The sequence below is a fragment of the Ambystoma mexicanum genome, chromosome 6q (assembly GCF_040938575.1).
Source record: "Ambystoma mexicanum isolate Mex_15411 chromosome 6q, UKY_AmexF1_1, whole genome shotgun sequence".
Lineage (NCBI taxonomy): Eukaryota > Metazoa > Chordata > Amphibia > Caudata > Ambystomatidae > Ambystoma > Ambystoma mexicanum.
The window spans coordinates 1033932020-1033954493 of NC_090937.1; the positions used below are offsets into that span (position 1 = coordinate 1033932020).

The 22474-nt window shown below is 49.3% G+C and overlaps 1 protein-coding gene across 5 annotated transcripts in view; it reads right to left on the minus strand.

The window, feature by feature from the left end:
• The window catches only part of PCM1 (pericentriolar material 1), a 2166942-nt gene that overhangs the window by 785920 nt on the left and 1358548 nt on the right, over positions 1-22474 (minus strand). For 4 of the 5 annotated variants that reach the window (XM_069631563.1, XM_069631561.1, XM_069631564.1 and 1 more), the window contains one exon: positions 20300-20461. In XM_069631563.1, coding sequence (XP_069487664.1) covers positions 20300-20461 — 162 coding nt within the window. Of the gene's footprint in view, positions 1-20296; positions 20462-22474 lie in introns of all 5 variants that reach the window. The other variant, XM_069631560.1, reaches the window with a different exon arrangement.

The window sequence follows — 22474 nt, forward strand, 5'->3', positions numbered from 1 at the left end:
AGAGAGAGAGAGAGAGAGAGAGAGAGAGAGAGAGAGAGAGAGAGAGAGAGAGAGAGAGAGAAGCGCTGGGCCCAACTCATTTGAATTTATTACGTAAGGTTGCAGGGATAAGAGGTGAAGTATAATTCGTCATAAGTGATTTTACTAACAGTACCGATGACAAGTGATTTATTTTAACGAAATTCACATGAGAAGGCACCGGGCATGGACAGTTACAGATTTGCTAACCACTAGGAAACCTCTGTGTCAGTCTTACTATTGCGCCCTTAAAATACATATGCTCGATCACAAACTAATTCGATTTTGAAGAACTCTGAAGTGCGACCAACCCGATATCTGGGGGGAAAAAAGCAATCCGAGGACCTTGATGCATGAGGGATCATGGATACAGTTCACATCAAAGTAGGGATAGTATTACAGGAACGGCACGTTGATTTCTTTTCGTTTTCGAAAAAGGACATCATATACTTCTCTAACCAAACACCAGATGTCGGCCTATGCGACGCATGCAAATCTAAGCATATCCACAAGCCTCAGAAACCTATGTATACTAGCCGTTCCTGGAGTAACATACGCCATTCTAGCATATCTTATAGGTAGATGTAGATGCGTAACGGTCAACCTTGGTCCATTGCAGAGCCCCTGTGATGGCATAAGATTGTGTAGTAACATAATTACAGAATCTACTTGATTTTAGCTTGTGAGGAGGCATTTGTGCTACAGTATTTCGCTCTTCAGAGATTGACACGTTGATCCGGTAATTAACTGTTCATCAACACTGCAACCACTTTGTCCTTTGTTAAGAGAAGTGGGGGTGGAAAGAAGCAAATTGAAATTATTTTGAATTTTTGCAAAACTGGAAGGTGAAGGGGACCACATACCGTGCTCATTCTGTTTGTTAAAATGATAGCCGTTGTTGAATTAGAAGGGAACACAGGTGCACTTTGCCATTTGGACAGCAGAGGGAAACCCAACATTGATAAATGATAAATTGCATCAGCTACGTACGGAAACATACCCAAGCGTTTAGATAGATATATATATATATATATATATATGATACATTTCTCACCGTAATCGTATTTCTGATGCTTGTATCTGCTTAGATTCACATCCTGTGCATAGGCCGACATCTAGTGGAAGCTGCGGAGTATTACAGTTTGTTTTTCGAAACTCGAAAATGGGCGTCGACACAGGGCGTGCCAGTAATACTATCCCTAGTGTGACGTCCACTGTACCCATGATCCCTCACGCATCTAGGACCCTCCGATTGTATTTTCTCTGACATAAGGTAGCATGAGGAGTGGCGTGAGTACAGATAATCCAAGCAGACAGATAAGACTACAAGCATCCATGTGCCTTCCCTCAGAGGGGAGGAAGGGTGGGTCGCATGTGAATCTAAGCAGATACAAGCATCAGAAATACGATTAGTAATGTATCCCTTCTGAGGGTTGTGGAATCTGCTTAGATCACATGCTGTGCATAGATTAGCGAGCAGTACCTGAAGAAGGAGGTGGGATGTGAAGGGTCATGAGCAAATAAATGTCTTAGAACCGCTTGTCCCACTTGAGTATCTGTCCTGGAATGGGTGTCAATGCAGTAGTGCTGAGTAAATGTGTGAATAGAGCTCCAAGTAGCTGCTTTGCAAATGGTGTCAAGGGGTACATTTGCAATGAAAGCCAGAGTGGCCCCAATGCCTCCTGTAGAGTGGGCTCTTGGCGTGAAAGGCAAAGTTTTTTCAGAAAGGGAGTAACACAGCTGGATACAGTTAACAATCCACTTAGAGATGGCACCTTTAGAGGCGCCATCTCCCTCTTTGCTGTAGCTACGGAGACAAACAGTTGGTCTGTTTTCCTTAGCAGTCTGGTTTTGTTTACATATTATAGGACCGCCCTATGCACATCTAGAGTGTGTAGTTTCACCTCGGCCGAGCTTTGTGGGTCTTGGAAGAAAGCCGGAAGCTCGATGGACAGGTTCACGTGGAATTTAGAAATAAACTTCGGTGAGAACCTAGGATGTGTACGTAAAACCAGTTTATCTTTATGAACTGTAAAGAAAGGATCCTGCACTGACAGAGCCTGAATTTCACTGACCCTTATCGATGTAATAGCTACTAAGAAGGTTGTCTTATAAGTCAGGTGTTTGAGACTGCTTTTATACATGGGCTCGAATGGGGGGCCCATGAGTTTAGCAAGCACCACGTTAAGGTCCGATTCTGGTGGTGGGTTTGAAATTGGAGGGTGAAGTCTCTTTACTCCTTCCATGAAGGCTTTAACCACTGGTACTTTCCACCACGACACCTTGGTATGGGAGGTGGTGTATGCTGACAGAGCTGCCAGGTGTACCTTGAGTGAGTTAAAAACCAACCCTACGTCCAGCAGGTCGAGCATGTATGTGACAATTGTGGAAGCAGTGCAATCAACAGGGTTGATTTGCTTATTCTGGCACCAGATAACGAATCTTCTCCATTTGTCAAAGTAGCAGTGCCTCGTGTTTGGCTTCCTAGACTCTCTTAGGATGTCCATACATCTCTGCGGCAAATTGAGATGTCCAAACTCTATGACCTCAGGAGCCATGCTGCCAGGTTCATTGAGTTGGGTTGAGGATGCACTTTCTGACCCTGGTGATAGGACAGTAGGTTGTATGAGCCCGGGAGTTTGATGGGTTCGCACACCGCTGGTCAGCGTAAGTGTGGGAACCACGGTTGTCTCGACCACATGGGAGCAACCAGGACGAGCGTCATCGATTCTCTTTTCATCTTGTTGACCACCTTCCTGATGAGAGGTGTTGGTGGAAAAGCGTACGCAAACATCCCTGACCAGTTCATCCACAGGGTGTTCCCCTGGGAGTCTGGTTGGGAGAACCTGGATGCGAATCCTGGGCACTGTCTGTTTTCGCTTGTGGCGAATAGGTCTATAGTGAGGAAACCCCACTGAGAGAAGATATCTTCTACGATTTCTCTGTGTAGACACCATTCGTGTTCCACTGGGAGGGGATCTCTGCTCAAAGCGTCCGCCAGAGAATTGAGATCCCCTGGAACATGTTGAGATGACAGGAAGATGTTCCATCTGAGTGCCCATATCCAAATTTTCTGGGCAAGCTTGGACAGATTTGGCGAACGAGTCCCTCCTTGCTTGTTCAGGTAAAAGGTGGCTGTAGTGCTGTCTGTCCGGATCTGCACTGACAGGTTCAACAGGTAGGGCTCGAACGCTTGAAGCACTCTGAATACTGCTGGAAGCTCTAGCAGGTTGATATGATTCTTGGCCACTGAGTGAGACCAGAGACCCTGAGCTGTGTGGTGGAGATGGTGAGCTCCCCACCCTGACAGGCATGCGTCCGTTGTGACTACCGCCTGTATTTCGGGATCGTAAAAGGGTTTCCCTTGGACAGATTTTCTCTTGTCCACCAGTGAAGACTTTGTACAAGTGTTGGCGAAACGACTACTAGATCATCCCAATGACCACTTGCCTGAGACCACTGTTTCGCCAACCATTCTTGCATGGGACGCATGCGCAGGCACACGTGGGGGACCAGGTAAATACAGGACGCCATCATGCCCAGCAAATGCATTGCTTTGCGTACCGTTATCTGGCGACCGGCCTGATATTGCGGAATTTGCAGCAGTATATTTCGAATTCTTTCCTCTGATGGAAAGGCCAACCCCTCTTGTGTGCTTAGGACAGCTCCTAGGAACTGTTTGGAGGTGCTTGGCACCAGACTTGACTTTTTCTCGTTTATGGAGAAACCTAATTCGAAGAGGAGGTCGATCGTTCTTTGAAAGTTTGTTCTGCAAATTACTGGGGTCACCCCCGTGATGAGCCACACGTCCAGATAAGGGTACACTGGGATTGCCTCCCTGCGTAGGTGTGCCGCCGCCACCGCCAGTACCTTGGTGAATACCCTTGGAGCAGAGGCTATCCCGAAGGGCAGTATCTTGAACTGCTAGTGCTGACTGTCCAGCTTGAAGTGCAAGTATCTTTTGTGCGCTGGGAACATGGAAATATGAAAATAAGCATCTTTCATGTCCAATGTTGCCATGTAATCCCCCCTTTTTAGGAGGGGGATTACCTCTTGGAGAGTAGTCATGCAAAAATTTTGGGGCTTGACATACTTGTTTGCAGGCCTTAAATCCAATACTGGGCACATTGTCAAATCTTTTTTTGGCACAAGGAAGTAAGTTAAATAAATACCCTTGTTTACCTGGTGTCCCGGGACGAGTTCTATCGCGTCCTTTGCTGTCCCGGGAGGATAGCTCAGCGGCAGCGTGCGCGTCTTGGAAGCAAGACGACACGAAGCAACAACAGGTTCGAACCCCGGGTCCGCGCTTAAACCTCTTGGTGTTTAAGCGCGTTATAAATACGTAACTAAGACAAAAAAAACACAATTACGCAACTAAGAAAAACAAACTATTCCTGTAACAGCGCCTCGATGCCTGCGGGCTGTGTGAGCGCTTTATAAATGTAAAAATAAAAAAAAAAAAAAAAGATTGGCGATCTCTTCGAAGAGGATCTTCTGGTGGACTAATGTGTACTTTTTGACGTGGTGGGTGGTTTCGGGGACGCTCTAACAGTTCTATGCATTATCCTGTGGACACTGTGGACAGCACCCATCTGTCTGATGTGATCCCTTCCCAAGCTTGGGTGAAGTTGGTAATGCGTCCCCCTACTGGGGATGCGTGAGAAGGGACCCTGAACGGAACGTCACTGTTTTGGTGGAGGCGTGCGCCTCTACTGGGGCTGCCTCTACCCTTACCACGTCCTCTCTTATTACCCCTGCCATAACTCTGGGTAGACTGCTGGTTGTTGTTCCATGGTGTACCCTGCCCCTGGGAATAGTTCGTTCCTCTCTGGGAATTTTGTCTGTGTGGGCGATGAAAATTGCCATTCCCTCTTTGATTCGGGGTTTTGTTGGTTAATTAGCCTAGGGTTTTGAGAGTCTCGTACTCATCCTTGGCATTTTTCAGGGCGTCCTCTACCGCCTTCCCAAACAGTAGATCTGTCTCCACCGGTTTGTCTATTAATGATGCTTGTGTTTCGGGTTTTAACCCAGATTGGCGTAACCAAGCATGTCTTTTGATAACAGTGCTTTCTGCTATCAATCTGCCAGCGTTATCCACGGCATCAAAGGTTGCTTTTAAGATGCAACCAGACACGGCTCTTCCCTCCGACGCAACCCGTGCCAATTGGCCTTTTAAGGGTTCTGGGGAGGAGTCTATGAGTGCCGCAACTTCCTCCCACTGGTGGCAGTTGTAACTCGCCGGTAGGGTGGTGGAGTTGGCGATCCTAGCCTGGTAGGCGGAAGTGGACGCTACTTTCCTACCCAAGCCATGAATCTTCTTGCTCTCCTTGTCGGGAGGAGCTTCGGACGATGACAGGGGTGTTCCCGCCCTCTTTTGTGTGTTCGTAACTACCAGGGAGTCCGGTTTCAGTTGCCCCCTTATGTACAGCAGGTCTGATTGGGCTGCCCTGAAAAGTTTCTCTATCCTGGGGTTTACCGCCCTGGTGAGGTTGGGATTTACAAGGGAAGGGTCTATCCTCCTTTGTATCGATTTAAGGATAGGGATGGCCTGGGCAACAGGTCTCCTCTCTCCCCCTAATTCTTCGGCAAAGTCCCTCTCTTCCTGTGCTCCCTGGGTGTCAATGTGGACGTGTTCTGCCGCTCTGGACAGAACTTCATTCAGAAGAGGTTGGTTGTCGACCGGGGAGGCGGTAACCGGGGGATCTTTGTCTACTGGGGAATCTACCCTGTAGGTTTCTGGGTCGTCCTCTTCCTCCTCTTGGTCCTCATCATCCCCATAGTAGCCCGTCCCAGATTGGTCTCCCAACATGCCCAAATCAGGATCCTCAATAAAGGGTGGATCCTCATTATATTGGGAGTAGGGCTGTATACAGAAAGGGTCCGAAGACCGTGTTGGTGCTTCAACCCGGGACTTCTTACTTGGGGGTATCGGGTCCCTAGAACCTGAGGGTGAAGCCCCGTCAGGGGTATATGAGAGGAAGTGTTCAGGATTCTTGGCATAGAAGTCTGGCAAAGACGACATCCTAGACATAACTCTGTCTATGTCGTCACTAGACCATTCCTTTGAGCTGGGAATGACTCTTTCCTGGGAGAGTTTCCCTGTCTTGTCCTGACTGGACCTCTGTGTTTGTGCAGGGGTCTTTAAAATGACAAGACTGAGACTTGTCCGCCTGTTTTTGCTTGTCTGACTGCTTCTGAGGTGTGGAAGAAGGTAGAGAATGCTTCTTTTGTTGTTTCCCCCCACCCCGTGGGTGGAAGAGTGTTTACCCTATTTATTCACCCCTTCGGAGCCTTTCGACGTCTGGCGTCGAGGTTCGGGGTAGTGTCCCTATCTCTAGAGTGTGGAGGTTGGGACTCGCGAACAGCCGTTAAGCGGTCTGCTGACGCTGACTCCTGGAGTGCGGCCTGGGGATAGAGGTCGGCTTCGTCTTCCGACGATCGAACCTCCGTTAACTTAGGTAGCGAGGCACTCTTGGCAACAGTGGATGGCTGCCTGGCGTCATGCGGCGATCTAGATCGAGAATGCCCAGATGACACCGATTCGGTGAACCGTTCTCTGTGTGCCTCTTTCCGAGAACTCGACGTGCGCGTCGAGTCTCGGTGGGACATGTTTGGTGGAAGTGGTGTGGGTAGCGCTTGTGTCGCCGGGTGTTTTCCCCATAGCCGCCCAGCCGGATGACCTTCCGAGGTCAGGGACTTGCGCTTGGCTGCCATGGCTGAAGGCGCCCTCCGCTGCCATGGCCTCTTGCCGCCTGGCGTGGTGGGCCCAACGCTTGATTGAACGGTCCTTTAGTGTTTTCGGTTTAAACCTACTACACGCTCTGCATTTCCCCTCGGGGTGGTCCCTCGGCAAGCAGAGGTTGCACGTGGCGTGTCTGTCAACCCAAGGGTACTTGCGGTTGCACTTAGGGCAAAATTGGAAAGGGGTACCCTCCATACGCACCGTGTGGCAGTGGGCTAATTATTGTAGGAATATATATAGAAGATGTACCTATATATTAAAGAGTGTATGCCACCCCCCACTCTCCCTACTTGCAGGGCCGAGGCCAGAGGCCTTCCAAGGCCCGGGCCGAGGCCAGAGGCCTTCCGAGGCTCAAGTCGGTGGTGCAGCTGTTGACGGTTGATTCCTTCTCCGGGCCGACGTCGAGTGTCTAACTTCGGTGTCTCGACGTTGGGGTGGAGAAAAGGGGAAATATTAAGCTATTTTAGCAAAATTGTGGCTAAGGCCAGGAACTCCGCGGGATGCTTCCGACCAGTATGGCGGCAAAAACAACCCGAGCGTCCTAGACCCCTGAGGGATCATGGGTACAGTGGACGTCACACTAGGGATAGTATTACTGGCACGCCCTGCTTCGACACCCATTTTCGAGTTTCGAAAAACAAACAGTAATATTCTGCAACTTCCACTAGATGTCGGCCTATTCACAGCATATATATATATATATATATATATATATATATATATATATATATATATATATATATATATATATATATATATATATGATACATTACTCACCGTAATCATATTTCTGATGCTTGTATCTGCTTAGATTCACATGCTGTGCATAGGCCGACATCTAGCGGAAGTTGCAGAGTATTACAGTTTGTTTTTTGAAACTCGAAAATGGGCGTCGACGCAGGGCGTGCCAGTAATACTATCCCTAGTGTGACGTCCACTGTACCCATGAACCCTCACGCGTCTAGGACCCTCAGATTGTATTTTTTCTGACATGAGGTAGCATGAGGAGTAGCGCGAGTACAGATAATCCAAGCAGATAGATAGAAAGAAAGGTAAGACTACAAGCATACATGCGCCTTCCCTCAGAGGGGAGGAAGAGTGGGTCGCATGTGAATCTAAGCAGATACAAGCATCAGAAATACGATTACGGTGAGTAATGTATCCCTTCTGAGGCTTGTGGAATCTGCTTAGATCACATGCTGTGCATAGATTAGCGAGCAGTACCTGAAGGAGGTGGGATGTGAGAAGGGTCATGAGCAAATGTCTTAGAACCGCTTGTCCCACTTGTGTATCTGTCTTGGAATGTGTCTCAATGCAGTAGTGCTGAGTAAAAGTGTGAATAGAGCTCCAAGTAGCTGCTTTGCAAATGGTGTCAAGGGGTACATTTGCAATGAAAGCCAGAGTGGCCCCAATGCCTCTTGTAGAGTGGGCTCTTGGCGTGAAAGGCAGACTTTTTTCAGAAAGGGAGTAACACAGCTGAATACAGTTAATAATCCACTTAGAGATGGCACCTTTAGAGACGCGATCCCCCTCTCTGCCTGTAGCTACGGAGACAAACAGTTGGTTTGTTTTTCTTAGCGGTCTGGTCTTGTTTACATAGTAGAGGACCACCCTACGCACATCTAGCGTGTGTAGTTCCACCTCAGCCGAGCATTGTGGGTTTTGGAAGAAAGCCTAGGGTGTGTGCGTAAAACCAGTTTGTCCTTGTGGATAGTAAAGAAAGGATCCTGCACTGACAGAGCCTGAATTTCACTGACCCTTCTTATAGAGGTAATGGCTACTAAGAAGGCCGTTTTATAAGTCAGGTGTTTGAGACTACTTTTATGCATGGGTTCGAAGGGGGGGCCCATGAGCTTAGCTAGCACCACATTGAGGTCCCATCCTGGCGGTGGGTTCGAAATAGGAGGGTGAAGTCTCTTTACTCCTTCCATGAAGGCTTTAACTACTGGTACTTTCCACCACGATACTTTGTTATGGGATGTGGTGTAAGCCGAGAGGGCTGCCAGGTGTACTTTCAGAGAGTTAAAAACCAAACCTGCGTCCAGCAGGTGGAGCATGTATGTTACAACGTTGGAAGGAGTGCAATCAACTGGGTTGATTTGTTTATTCTGGCACCAAATAACGAATCTCTTCCACTTGTCAAAGTAACAGTGCCTTGTGTTTGGTTTCCTGGATTCTTTTAGGATGTCCATACACCTCTGTGGTAAATTTAGATGTCCAAACTCTATGACCTCAGGAGCCATGCTGCTAGGTTCATTGAGCTGGGTAGAGGATGTACTGTTTGACCTTGATGCTGGGACAGTAGGTTGTACCAGGCTGGGAGTTTGATGGGCTCGCACACCGCCATCCTGCGTAGGTGTGGAAACCATGGTTGTCTCGCCCACATGGGAGCAACTAGGATGAGCGTCATCGATTCCTTGTTCATCTTGTACACCACCTTCCTGATGAGGAGTTGGTGGAAAAGCGTAAGCAAACATCCCTGACCAGTTCATCCACAGGGCGTTCCCTTGGGAGTCTGGCTGGGGGAACCTGGATGCAAATCCTGGGCATTGTTTGTTTCCGCTTGTGGCGAATAGGTCTATAGTGGGGAAACCCCACTGAGAGAAGAGATCTTCTACGATATCTCTGTGAAGGACCCATTCGTGTTCTTCTGGGAGGGAGTCTCTGCTTAGGGCATCCGCTAGGGAATTGAGCTCCCCTGGAACATGTTGTGATGACAGGAAGATGTTCCGTCTGAGTGCCCATATCCAGATTTTCTGGGCAAGCTTGGACAGATTTGGCGAACAAGTCCCTCCTTGTTTGTTCAGATAGAACATGGCTGTCGTGCTGTCCGTCTGGATCTGCACCGACAAGTTTAGCAGATGGGGCTCGAACGCCTGAAGCGCTCGGAATACTGCCAGAAGCTCTAGCAGGTTGATGTGGTTCTTGGCTACTGAGTGAGACCAGAGACCCTGAGCTGTGTGGTGGAGATGGTGAGCTCCCCACCCAGTCAGGCATGCATCTGTAGTCACCACTGCCTGTACTTCGGGATCGTAAAAGGGTTTTCCCCCTGCGAGATTCTCTCTTGTCCACCAGTGTAAGCTCTGTACGAGTGTTGGCAAAACGACCACTAGATCGTCCCACTGACCACTTGCCTGAGACCACTGTTTCGCCAACCATTCCTGCATGGGACGCATGCGCAGACGCGCGTGGGGGACCAAGTAAATGCATGACGCCATCATGCCCAGTAACCGCATTGCTTTGCGTACCGTTATTTGTTGACCTGACTGATAATGTGGAATTTGCAGTAGTATATTCCGAATTCTCTCTTCCGAAGGGAAGGTCAACCCTTCCTAATTCGTGGAGGAGGTCGATCGTCCTCTGAATGTTTGACCTGCAAATTCCTGGGGTTTCCCCCGTTATGAGCCAGTCGTCCAGATAAGGGTATACAGGGATTGCCTCCCTGCGTAGGTGTGCAGCTGCCACCGCCAGTACCTTGGTGAATACCCTTGGTGCTGAAGCTATCCCGAAGGGCAGTACCTTGAATTGGTAGTGGCGACTGTCCACCTTGAAGCGCAAGTATTTTCTGTGCGCTGGGAGCATGGAAATATGAAAATAGGCATCTTTCATATCCAAGGTTGCCATGTAATCCCCCTTTTTTAGGAGGGGGATTACCTCTTGTAGCGTGGTCATACGGAATTTTTGGGGCTTGACATACTTGTTGGCAGGCCGTAAGTCCAATACTGGGCGCATTGTCAAATCTTTCTTTGGCACAAGGAAGTAAGTTGAATAGATACCCTTATTTACCTGGTGTCCTGGGACGAGTTCTATCGCGTCCTTTTCTAGCAGAATGGCGATCTCCTCGAGAAGGATCTTCTGATGTTCTAAGGAGTGTATTCTTTGTCGTGGAGGGTGGTTCCGGGGACGCTGCAGTAATTCTATACAATATCCTGCGGACACTGTTGACAGCACCCATCTGTCTGAGGTGATCCCTTCCCAAGCCTGGGTGAAGTTGGAAATGCGTCCCCCTACTGGGGTTGCGTGAGAAGGGACCCTGAACTGAGCGTCACTGCTTTGGCGGAGGCGTGCCACCTCCCTTGTTGGGGCTGCCTCTGCCTCTTCCACGACCTCTCTTGTTACCTTTACTGTAACTTTGGGTAGACTGCTGGTTGTTGTTCCATTGTGTACCCTGTCCTTGGGCATAGTTGCCTCTATGTGAATTTTGGCCACGTGGGCGACGAAAATTATTGTTCCCCCTCTGGTTCGGGGGTTTGTTGGTAAGCTGGCCAAGGGATTTGAGAGTCTCGTACTCGTCCTTGGCATTTTTAAGTGCGTCTTCGACCGCTATCCCAAACAATAGATCTGGTTCCACCGGCTTGTCTATTAATGACGCCTGTGTTTCTGTCTTGAACCCCGACTGCCGTAACCACGCATGTCTCTTGATAACAGTACCTTCTGCTATCAATCTTCCTGCGTTGTCTGCAGCGTCGAAAGTTGCTTTTAAAATGCAACCAGACACGGCTCTCCCTTCTGCCGAGATCCGAGCCAACTGGCCCTTAAACGGTTCAGGAGCAGAGGCTATGAGCGCCGCGACCTCTTCCCATTGATGGCAGTTGTAACTTGCCAACAGGGTGGTGGAGTTAGCAATCCTTGCTTGGTAGGCGGACGTTGAGGCTACCTTCCTGCCAAACCCGTACAGTCTTTTGCTCTCCTTGTCGGGAGGAGCTTCCGACGACGATAAGGGTGTCCCAGCCCTCTTCCGAGTGTTGGTAACCACTAGGGAGTCTGGTTTAAGATGACCTCTTATATAAAGAGGGTCAGACTGGGCTGCCCGAAAAAGTTTTTCGACTCTGGGGTTGACGGCTCTGGTGAGGTTAGGATTCACCAGGGATGGATCGATTCTACGTTGGATGGATTTAAGGATAGGGATGGTCTGAGCGACCGGCCTCCTCTCTCCCACCAACTCTTCTGCGAAGTCTCTTTCCTCCTGTACACCGTGGGTGTCGATGTGAAAATGTTCTGCTGCGCGAGCAAGAACTTCATTAAGGAGGGGTTGGTTATCAACTGGCGAGTCGGTAACTGGGGCTTCGCTCTCTACCAGGGAATCTACTCTGTAAATTTCCTCATCTTCTACCTCCTCCAGGTCCTCATCCTCCGCATAGTATTCAGACCCGGTTCGTTCCTCCATAATTGAAAACTCCTGGTCCCCTTCAGGGAAAGGTTGTCCTTGGTATCTGGGGTGTGGAGTAGAGTATGGAGTAGAGTAAGGCTGCACCTCGAAGGGTCAGGTCTTTCGACCCGGGCCTTTTTACTTAGGGGGATAGGATCAGAGGAGCCTGAGGGTGTGGCCCCTTGAGGGTCATACGAAAGGAAATGTTCTGGGTTTTTGTCATAAAAATCCGCTAAGGAAGACATTCTTGACATGACCCTGTCTATGTCCTCACTGGACCATTCTTTGGAACAGGGTATGGCTTTAGTAGGCAACTTAGAGGACTTATCAAGGGTACCCTTGCTGGATGTTGCTGTCCCAGTAGATTTATGTTTATCTGTCTGCTTGGGGTGGAAGGATGGTCTTACAGGAGTGGAAGGCTGAGCTTTCCGCTGTTTCCCTCCCTCCCCGTGCGTGGAAAAATGTTTTCCCTGCCCCTTAGAGGCCCCAGAGACTTTCGACGCCTGGCGCCGAGGGTCGGGAGAGGTATTCTGTTTGGAGCGTGGGGCCTCGCTGGTGTTAACTGCGCTCTCGGTCTCTTGGAGCGCGGCCTGGGGGTGGAAGTCGTCTTCGTCTTCTGACGATGGAACTTCCGTTAATCTAGGGAGCGAGGCACTCTTGGCAAGAGTGGATGATTGCCTTGCGTCATGAGGCGATCTCGATCGAGAGCGCCCAGAGGACACCGAGTCGGACCGTTCTATCCGTGCCTCTTTCCGAGAAGTCGACGTCGTCGAGGTTCGGTTGGACTTAGTGTGCTTAGTGTGTGTAGGTGTAGCGCTTGCGTCGCCGGGGGTCTTCCCCATAGCCGCCCTGCCGGACAACCTTCCGAGGTCGGGGACCTGCGCTCGGCAGTCTTTCGACGCCATAATGCCCTCGCCGTCCGAAAGTACGGCGTCGCTGCCATCGCTGAAGGCGCCCTCCGCTGCCATGGCTGCCTGCCTGGCGTGGTGGGCCCAACGCTTTGTCGAACGGTCCTTAAGTGTTTTAGGTTTAAACTTACTACACGCTCTGCAGTTCGCTTTGGGGTGGTCCCTCGGCAAGCAGAGATTGAACGTGGCGTGCCTGTCGACCCAAGGGTATTTGCGATTGCACTTGGGGCAGAATTGGAAAGGGGTACCCTCCATACGCACCTTGAGGCAGCGGGCTGATAAGTGTAGGAAATATATATGTACCTATATACCAAGAGTGAAGAGTATGTACCACCCCCCACTCTCCCTACTTGCAGGGCCGAGGCCAGCAGCCTACTAGGCCCGGGCCGAGGCCAGCGGCCTTCCGAGGCCCAGATCCGTCGTGCAGCAGCCGACGGTCGATGTCTTCTCCAGCCGTCGTCGAGATCGATGGTCGACGTTGGGGTGGGGAAGGATGTCAATAAATAATTTTAAATTGCAATATAATAGCAAAAGTATGGCTAAGGCCAGGGGACTCCGCAAGATGCTTCCGACCAGTATGGCGGAAAAAAACAATCTGAGGATCCTATACGCGTGAGGGATCTTGGGTACAGTGGACGTCACACTAGGGATAGTATTACTGGCACGCCTGTGTCGACGCCCATTTTCGAGTTTCGAAAAACAAACTAATACTCCGCAGCTTCCACTAGATGTCGGCCTATGCACAGCATGTGATCTAAGCAGATTCCACAAGCCTCAGAAATATATGGGATACATTACTCACCGTAATCGTATTTCTGATGCTTGTATCTGCTTAGATTCACATGCTGTGCATAGGCCGACATCTAGTGGAAGCTGCGGAGTATTACAGTTTGTTTTTCGAAAGTCGAAAATGGGCGTCGACACAGGCGTGCCAGTAATACTATCCCTAGTGTGACGTCCACTGTACCCAAGATCCCTCACGCGTGTAGGATCCTCAGATTGTATTTTTTCTGACATGAGGAAGCATGAGGAGTAGCGTGAGTACAGATAATCCAAGCAGATAGACAGAAAGGTAAGACTACAAGCAATCATGCGCCTTCTCTCGGAGGGGAGGAAGGGTGGGTCGCATGTGAATCTAAGCAGAGACAAGCATCAGAAATACGATTACGGTGAGTAATGTATCCCTTCTGAGGCTTGTGGAATCTGCTTAGATCACATGCTGTGCATAGATTAGCGAGCAGTACCAGAAGAAGGAGGTGGGATGTGAGAAGGGTCATGAGCAAACAGGTGTCTTAGAACCGCTTGTCCCACTTGTGTATCTGTCTTGGAATGAGTGTCAATGCAGTAATGCTGAGTAAAAGTGTGAATAGAGCTCCAAGTAGCCGCTTTGCAAATGGTGTCGAGGGGAACATTTGCAATGAAAGCCAGAGTGGCCCCAATGCCTCTAGTAGAGTGGGCCCTTGGCGTAAAAGGCAGAGTCTTTTCAGAAAGAGAGTAACAGCTGTATACAGTTGATAATCCACTTCGAGATAGCGCCCTTAGAGACGCGATCCCCTTCTCTGCCTGTAGCTACGGAGACAAACAGTTGATCTGTTTTCCTTAGCGGTCTGGTTTTATTTACATAGTATAGGACCGCCCTACGCACATCTAGGGTGTGTAGTTTCACCTCAGCCGAGCTTTGCGGGTTCTGGAAGAAAGTCGGAAGCTCGATGGACTGGTTTACATGGAACTTGGATATGAATTTAGGTGAGAACCTAGGGTGTGTGCGTAAAACCAGTTTGTCCTTGTGGATAGTAAAGAAAGGATCCTGCACTGACAGAGCCTGAATTTCACTGACCCTTCTTATGGAGGTAATGGCTACTAAGAAGGCCGTTTTATAAGTCAGGTGTTTGAGACTACTTTTATGCATGGGTTCGAATGGGGGTCCCATGAGCTTAGCTAGCACCACGTTGAGGTCCCATCCTGGCGGTGGGTTCGAAATAGGAGGGTGAAGTCTCTTTACTCCTTCCATGAAGGCTTTAACCACTGGTACTTTCCACCACGAGACCTTGTTATGGGATATGGTGTAAGCCGAGAGGGCTGCCAGGTGTACTTTCAGCGAGTTAAAAACCAACCCTGCATCCAGCAGGTGGAGCATGTATGTCACAACGTTGGAAGGAGTGCAATCAACCGGGTTGATTTGTTTATTCTGGCACCAGATAACGAATCTTTTCCACTTATCAAAGTAACAGTGCCTTGTATTTGGTTTCCTGGACTCCTTTAGAATGTCCATACACCTCTGTGGTAATTTGAGATGTCCAAACTCTATGACTTCAGGAGCCATGCTGCTAGGTTCATAGAGTTGGGTTCCTGATGCACTGTTTGACCCTGTTGCTGGGACAGTAGGTTGTACCAGGCTGGGAGTCTGATGGGTTCGCACACCGCCATCCTGCGTAGGTGTGGAAACCATGGTTGTCTCGCCCACATGGGAGCAACTAGGATGAGCGTCATCGATTCCTTGTTCATCTTGTATACCACCTTCCTGATGAGAGGAGTTGGTGGAAAAGCGTACGCAAACATCCCTGACCAGTTCATCCACAGGGCATTCCCTTGGGAGTCCGGCTGGGGGAACCTGGATGCAAATCCTGGGCATTGTTTGTTTTCGCTTGTGGCGAATAGGTCTATAGTGGGGAAACCCCACTGAGAGAAGAGATCTTCTACTACGTCTCTGTGAAGGACCCATTCGTGTTCTTCTGGGAGGGAGTCTCTGCTTAGAGCATCCGCTAGGGAATTGAGCTCCCCTGGAACATGTTGCGATGACAGGAAGATGTTCCGTCTGAGTGCCCATATCCATATTTTCTGGGCAAGCTTGGACAGATTTGGCGAACGAGTCCCCCCTTGCTTGTTCAGATAGAACATGGCTGTCGTGCTGTCCGTCCTGATCTGCACCGACAAGTTCAGTAGATGGGGCTCGAACGCCCTTAGCGCTCGGAATACTGCCAGAAGCTCTAGCATATTGATGTGGTTCTTGGCTACTGAGTGAGACCAGAGACCCTGAGCTGTGTGGTGGAGATGGTGAGCTCCCCACCCAGTCAGGCATGCATCTGTAGTCAGCACGGCTTGTACTTCGGGATCGTAAAAGGTTTTCCCCCTTGCGAGATTCTCTCTTGTCCACCAGTGTAGGCTCTGTACGAGTGTTGGCGAAACGACCACTAGATCGTCCCAATGACCACTTGCCTGAGACCACTGTTTCGCCAACCATTCCTGCATGGGACGCATGCGCAGCCGCGCGTGGGGGACCAGGTAAATGCATGACGCCATCATGCCCAGTAACCGCATAGCTTTGCGTACTGTTATCTGTTGACCTGACTGATAATGCGGAATTTGCAGAAGTATATTCCGAATTCTCTCTTCCGAAGGGAAGGTCAATCCTTTCTGAGTATCTAGGATAGCTCCTAGAAACTGTTTTGAGGTGCTTGGCACTAGACTTGACTTTTTCTCGTTGATGGAGAAGCCTAATTCGTGGAGGAGGTCGATAGTCCTTTGAATGTTTGACCTGCAAATTCCTGGGGTTTCCCCCGTTATGAGCCAGTCGTCCAGATAAGGGTACACCGGGATTGCTTCCCTGCGTAGGTATGCAGCCGCCACCGCCAGTACCTTGGTGAATACCCTTGGTGCTGAAGCTATCCCGAAGGGCAGTACCTTGAATTGGTAGTGGCGACTGTCCACCTTGAAGCGCAAGTACTTTCTGTGCGCTGGGAGCATGGAAATATGAAAATAAGCATCTTTCATATCCAAGGTTGCCATGTAATCCCCCTTTTTTAGGAGGGGGATTACCTCTTGTAGCGTGGTCATACGGAATTTTTGGGGCTTGACATACTTGTTGGCAGGCCGTAAGTCCAATACTGGGCGCATTGTCAAATCTTTCTTTGGCACAAGGAAGTAAGTTGAATAGATACCCTTGTTTACCTGGTGTCCTGGGACGAGTTCTATCGCGTCCTTTTGTAGCAGAATGGCGATCTCCTCGAGAAGGATCTTTTGATGCTCTAGGGAGTGCACTCTTTGTCGTGGAGGATGATTCCGGGGACGCTGCAGTAGTTCTATACAATATCCTGCGGATACTGTTGACAGCACCCATCTGTCTGAGGTGATCCCTTCCCAAGCCTGGGTGAAGGTGGAAATGCGTCCCCCTACTGGGGTTGCGTGGCAAGGGACCCTGAACTGAGCGTCACTGTTTTGGTGGAGGCGTGCCACCTCCCTTGTTGGGGCTGCCTCTGCCTCTTCCACGACCTCTCTTGTTACCCCTGCCGTAACTCTGGGTAGACTGCTGGTTGTTATTCCATTGTGTACTTTGTCCCTGGGCATAGTTGCCTCTTTGTGAATTTTGGCCGCGTGGGCGACGAAAATTATTGTTCCCCCTCTGGTTAGGGGGTTTGTTGGTAAGCTGGCCAAGGGACTTGAGAGTCTCATATTCATCTTTGGCATTTTTAAGTGCGTCTTCGACCGCTTTCCCAAACAATAGGTCGGGTTCCACTGGCTTGTCTATTAAAGAAGCCTGGGTTTCTGTCTTGAATCCTGACTGCCGTAACCACGCATGTCTCTTGATAACAGTACCTTCTGCTATCAATCTCCCTGCGTTGTCAGCGGCGTTGAAAGTTGCTTTTAAAATGCAACCAGACACGGCTCTCCCCTCTGCTGAGATCCGAGCCAGCTGGCCTTTTAACGGTTCTGGAGCAGAGGCAATGAGCGCCGCGACTTCTTCCCATTGATGGCAATTGTAACTAGCCAACAGGGTGGTGGAATTCGCAATCCTTGCTTGGTAGGCGGACGTTGAGGCTACCTTTCTGCCAAACCCGTAAAGTTTTTTGCTCTCCTTATCGGGAGGAGCTTCTGATGAAGATAAGGGCGTGCCAGCCCTTTTTCTAGTGTTGGTCACCACTAGGGAATCTGGTTTAAGATGTCCCCTTATATACAGAGGGTCAGACTGGGCTGCCCGGAAAATCTTTTCAATTCTGGGGTTGACAGCTCTGGTGAGGTTAGGATTCACCAGGGAAGGATCTATTCTTCGTTGGATGGATTTGAGGATAGGGATGGTCTGAGCGACCGGTCTTCTCTCTCCTACAAACTCCTCCGCGAAGTCCCTTTCCTCCTGTACACCGTGGGTGTCGATGTGGAAGTGTTCCGCTGCTCGAGCGAGAACCTCGTTGAGGAGGGGCTGGTTATCAACTGGAGAGTCAGTAATTGGGGCTTCGCTTTGTACTGGGGAATCTACTCTGTAAATTTCCTGCTCATCTTCTCCCTCCTCCAGGTCCTCATCCTCTGCATAGTAATCTGTCCCGGTTTGTTCTTCCATAATTTCAAACTCCTGGTCCTCTTCAGGGAAAACTTGTCCCTGGTAACTGGGGAGTGGAGTAGAATATGGAGTGGAGTAAGGCTGAACCTCGAAGGGTTCAGGTCTTTCGACCCGGGGCTTTTTACTTAGCGGGATAGGATCGGAGGAGCCTGAGGGTGTGGCCCTTTGAGGGTTATATGAAAGAAAGTGTTCTGGGTTCTTATCATAAAAATCAGCCAAGGAAGACATCCTAGACATAACCCTGTCTATGTCTTCACTGGACCATTCCCTGGAACAGGGTATTACTTTAGCAGGAGATGATTTATGGGACTTTTCAAGGGTAGACTTGTGTTTACTTGTCTGCCTAGGGTGAGAGGATGGCTTTACAGGGGTGGAAGGCTGTGCTTTCCGCTGTTTCCCCCCCTCCCCGTGCGTGGAAAAATGTTTTCCCTGTCCCTTGGGGGCCCCAGAGATTTTCGACGCCTGGCGCCGAGGGTCTGGAGAGGTATCTGTGTGCTTCGGGCGTGGGGCCTCACTGGTGTTAACCGCGGTCTCGGTATCTTGGAGCGCGGCCTGGGGGTGGAAGTCGTCTTCGTCTCCCGACGATCGAACTTCCGTTAATGTGTGTAGCGAGGCACTCTTGGCAAGAGTGGATGATTGCCTTGCGTCGTGAGGTGATCTCGATCGAGAGCGCCCAGAGGACACCGAGTCGGACCGTTCTTTTTGTGCCTCTTTCCGGGAAGTCGACGTCGTCGAGGTCCGGTTGGTCTTAGTGTGTTTAGTGTGTGTTAGGTGTGTAGCGCTTGCGTCGCCGGGGGTCTTCCCCATAGCCGCCCTGCCGGACGACCTTCCGAGGTCGGGGACCTGCGCTCGCCGGCTGTCTTTCGACGCCATAATGCCCTCGCCGTCCGAAAGTACGGCGTCGCTGCCATCGCTGAAGGCGCCCTCCGCTGCCATGGCCTCCTGCCTGGCGTGGTGGGCCCAACGCTTTGTCGAACGGTCCTTAAGTGTCTTAGGTTTAAACCTACTACACGCTCTGCAGTTCGCTTCGGGGTGATCCCTCGGCAAGCAGAGATTGCACGTGGCGTGCCCGTCGACCCAAGGGTATTTGCGATTGCACTTGGGGCAGAATTGAAAAGGGGTACCCTCCATACGCACCTTAAGGCAGCGGGCTGCTAAGTGTAGGAATATATAAAATGTAACTCTATATCAAGAGTGAAGAGTATGTACCACCCCCCACTCTCCCTACTTGTAAGGGCCGAGGCCCAGATCCGTCGTGCAGCAGTCGACGGTCGATGACTTCTCCAGCCGTCGTCGAGGTTGAGGGTCGACGTTGGGGTGGGGAAGGGAATGAATAAGAATTATAATTATAATAACAGCAAAGTATGGCTAAGGCCAGGGAACTCCGCAAGATGCTTCCGACCAGTATGGCGGAAAAAAACAATCTGAGGATCCTACACGCGTGAGGGATCTTGGGTACAGTGGACGTCACACTAGGGATAGTATTACTGGCACGCCTGTGTCGACGCCCATTTTCGACTTTCGAAAAACAAACTGTAATACTCCGCAGCTTCCACTAGATGTCGGCCTATGCACAGCATGTGATCTAAGCAGATTCCACAAGCCTCAGAAATATATATATACACACACACACACACACACACACACACACACACACACACACACACACACACACACACACACACACACACACACACACACACACACACAGACATATACTTTGTTTTCATGAGGACAATTCTTTTGAGTAAGATGTACCTTCTTCCTACTCCTCACCCTCCAAAGAAGGAATCCAGACTGCTTAGCCACATGATTATTGAGAATAAGGACTCACTTTATGGAAAACCCTGCATACAAATCTAAAGTTGTTTTTTTAAAGTCCAGAGGAATTTTGAAATACCTAAAACCTAACAAAATGTGAGATCACAGTCTTTATAGGGTTGTTTTTGCAACAACACATGCTCATTATCTCAGGCATTGATTGATTGATTTAGCTTTGTAAAGTGTCACAACTGGTGACACCTTAACCAGCAATTCTGCTATTAACTAAATTGAAACAGTACGTTTCAAAATAATGGTCTACTTGTCTGCATACAATGGTGTTTAAACAATTTAACACAAACATATGTTTACACCAAGGTACTCAATACCTGAAGACATTTCTGTCGATCTATTGTATTTCACAGATTTTTCCATCTGATCAGGATTATTTTGTCGTCCATTATCTTCGGTGATCTCCACAGACTGGGCACGCAGGTTTTTACACTGAAACGGTTCAAAAGAGCTACAAATGGCTGCATCTTTTTCAAGACCTTTGAGAAAAAAAAATTATACTTGGATTACCATATATTAATGATCAACCAGCTGAGTGTAAAGCAGTAACTTGCATGTTCCCTAAATGATTAATGAATAGAATGTTAACGTGAATTTTTTCATGAAGAGTTCTACGATTAGTTCTTTATTTGTTTCAAACTAAATAGGGTCCAAATCACCTCCAGACTCCATTTTCAGTCAGTGCTTGAGAGCAAGTATAGAAAGTATCGGATTGCTCTTTGGGGTAGTCAATTGGGTTAAAAGTGAATCAATAAAGATACTAATGCATGGCAACTACACTTACAGGGAACTAAGTATACTCCTGAATTGGATATAGAGTAGCACAAAGAGTCAGCATGGTTTTTCACAGACCAGTCCTCAGGTTGTGATTCTACCTACAATTAGGCAACAGGGTTACCATCATGTCCACCTGGTTCAGTAGTAAATGTGGAGGGGCTGCCAAGTCACAATTCTCAGGCAGGGAGCAAAGTGGTTAGGGCTACAGTATTTGACTTTTACAGTATGCAATGAGAATGACCACACAATATATTTGTTGAAAATATTTTGGTTTTACTGTGCAGGAAAAACGGCAATGCAGAATTACAAGTGTCGCTTACTGAAATAGAGTTGGTTCATTATCGTTGGGCCATGATCCCAGCAGTCATGGTTATGTGGGGAGTTGAAAGAACTCTCAACTTTTCTATGTGGGAGACAAACTACAAAGAACTTGGCTGGTCCGACCTCAACCAAATGTTCCTCGCAGAGGGTGAATGGAGTGGGATCCCAGAGAGTCAACATCCCTGAGTCATTTTTCAACATGTTGTTCATCTTTGAGACCTCTTCAGTCTGCGCATTAGCAACTCCATAGATCAAGCACTGAATTAAGCTTTCTGCGCCCATTCACAGACACATGGTGGCCACAAACTGTCAAATGCTTCTCAATACTGGCCATGTTTCTGCAGTTTCCTCTGCAGGAAACTGCATAGTTGAACATGGCCACTGCAGACACACTTGCTCTCCAGCCATAGACAGCCCCGGACACCACACAGCTAATCGTTGCTGCAAGAGGGAATTGAAGATGGCAGTAATCCAGCAACATTAAGGCTGCAGAACTACCAAGTGAGGTGGATATCTTCATTTACCAATGCAGAGAGGCAATTAAAAAGACCCTTGAGCTAAGCCCAACGCATGAGACAACAGCTTACCAAACCCAGCCACTTACAGTGGGGTTGGAGACCCATTGGGGGCTTGGAGGGAAGTACCATCAGTCTGGTTTCAGAGAGAAGCCAGAAGCATGGAAACTGCTCTCCTGAACATCCGTGAAGACCTGCACTCCAACCTTTATTTTAAGCTCCCCCTCTGACCTCATCCTACTCGATCTCTCCTCTTGACAAGGTCAACTATGCCACCCTGCTCAACCGCCTTCATGGTAATCTGGGTATCACTGATCAGGCCCTGGCGTGACTGACCGCATTAATCTCCAACCAACCCTCCCAGATCCAGCTTAGGTCCTTCCTTTCCACTATCTCACTCTCTACCTGTGGTGTTCCCCCGGGGTCTAAACTCTCTTCTTGGCTTTTCAACCAATACCTGGCACCCCTTGCCTACCGCATTGCCGCTCTCTGCGTCAACTTTCAGTGCTATACTGACGACAGTCAGCTCATTTCCAGACTCCCCTCTGCCACCTCTTCTCCCTCTTTCATCTCAGACTGCCTGCAATCCAGGAGTGGTGTGCCGCCAACCACCTCTGCCTTAATGCCAGCAAGACAGAGATCCTCCTCATCGGCACTCCTGCACCTTTGTTTCCTGCCACTCTCTGGCTGGCCTCCCTCAGCCCTCTTCCTGCTCCCACCTGCGAGGCTACGAACCTAGTGTCATCTTCGACTCCACACTTTCCTTTTCTCCTCACATCTCTGACATCTCTAAGAAGTGAAGCTACCAACTGCACCGCCTCAGAGGTATTTTTCCTTTGCTCTTTCCCCCAGAAGATCACTGCCTCTAGAGCTTTGGTT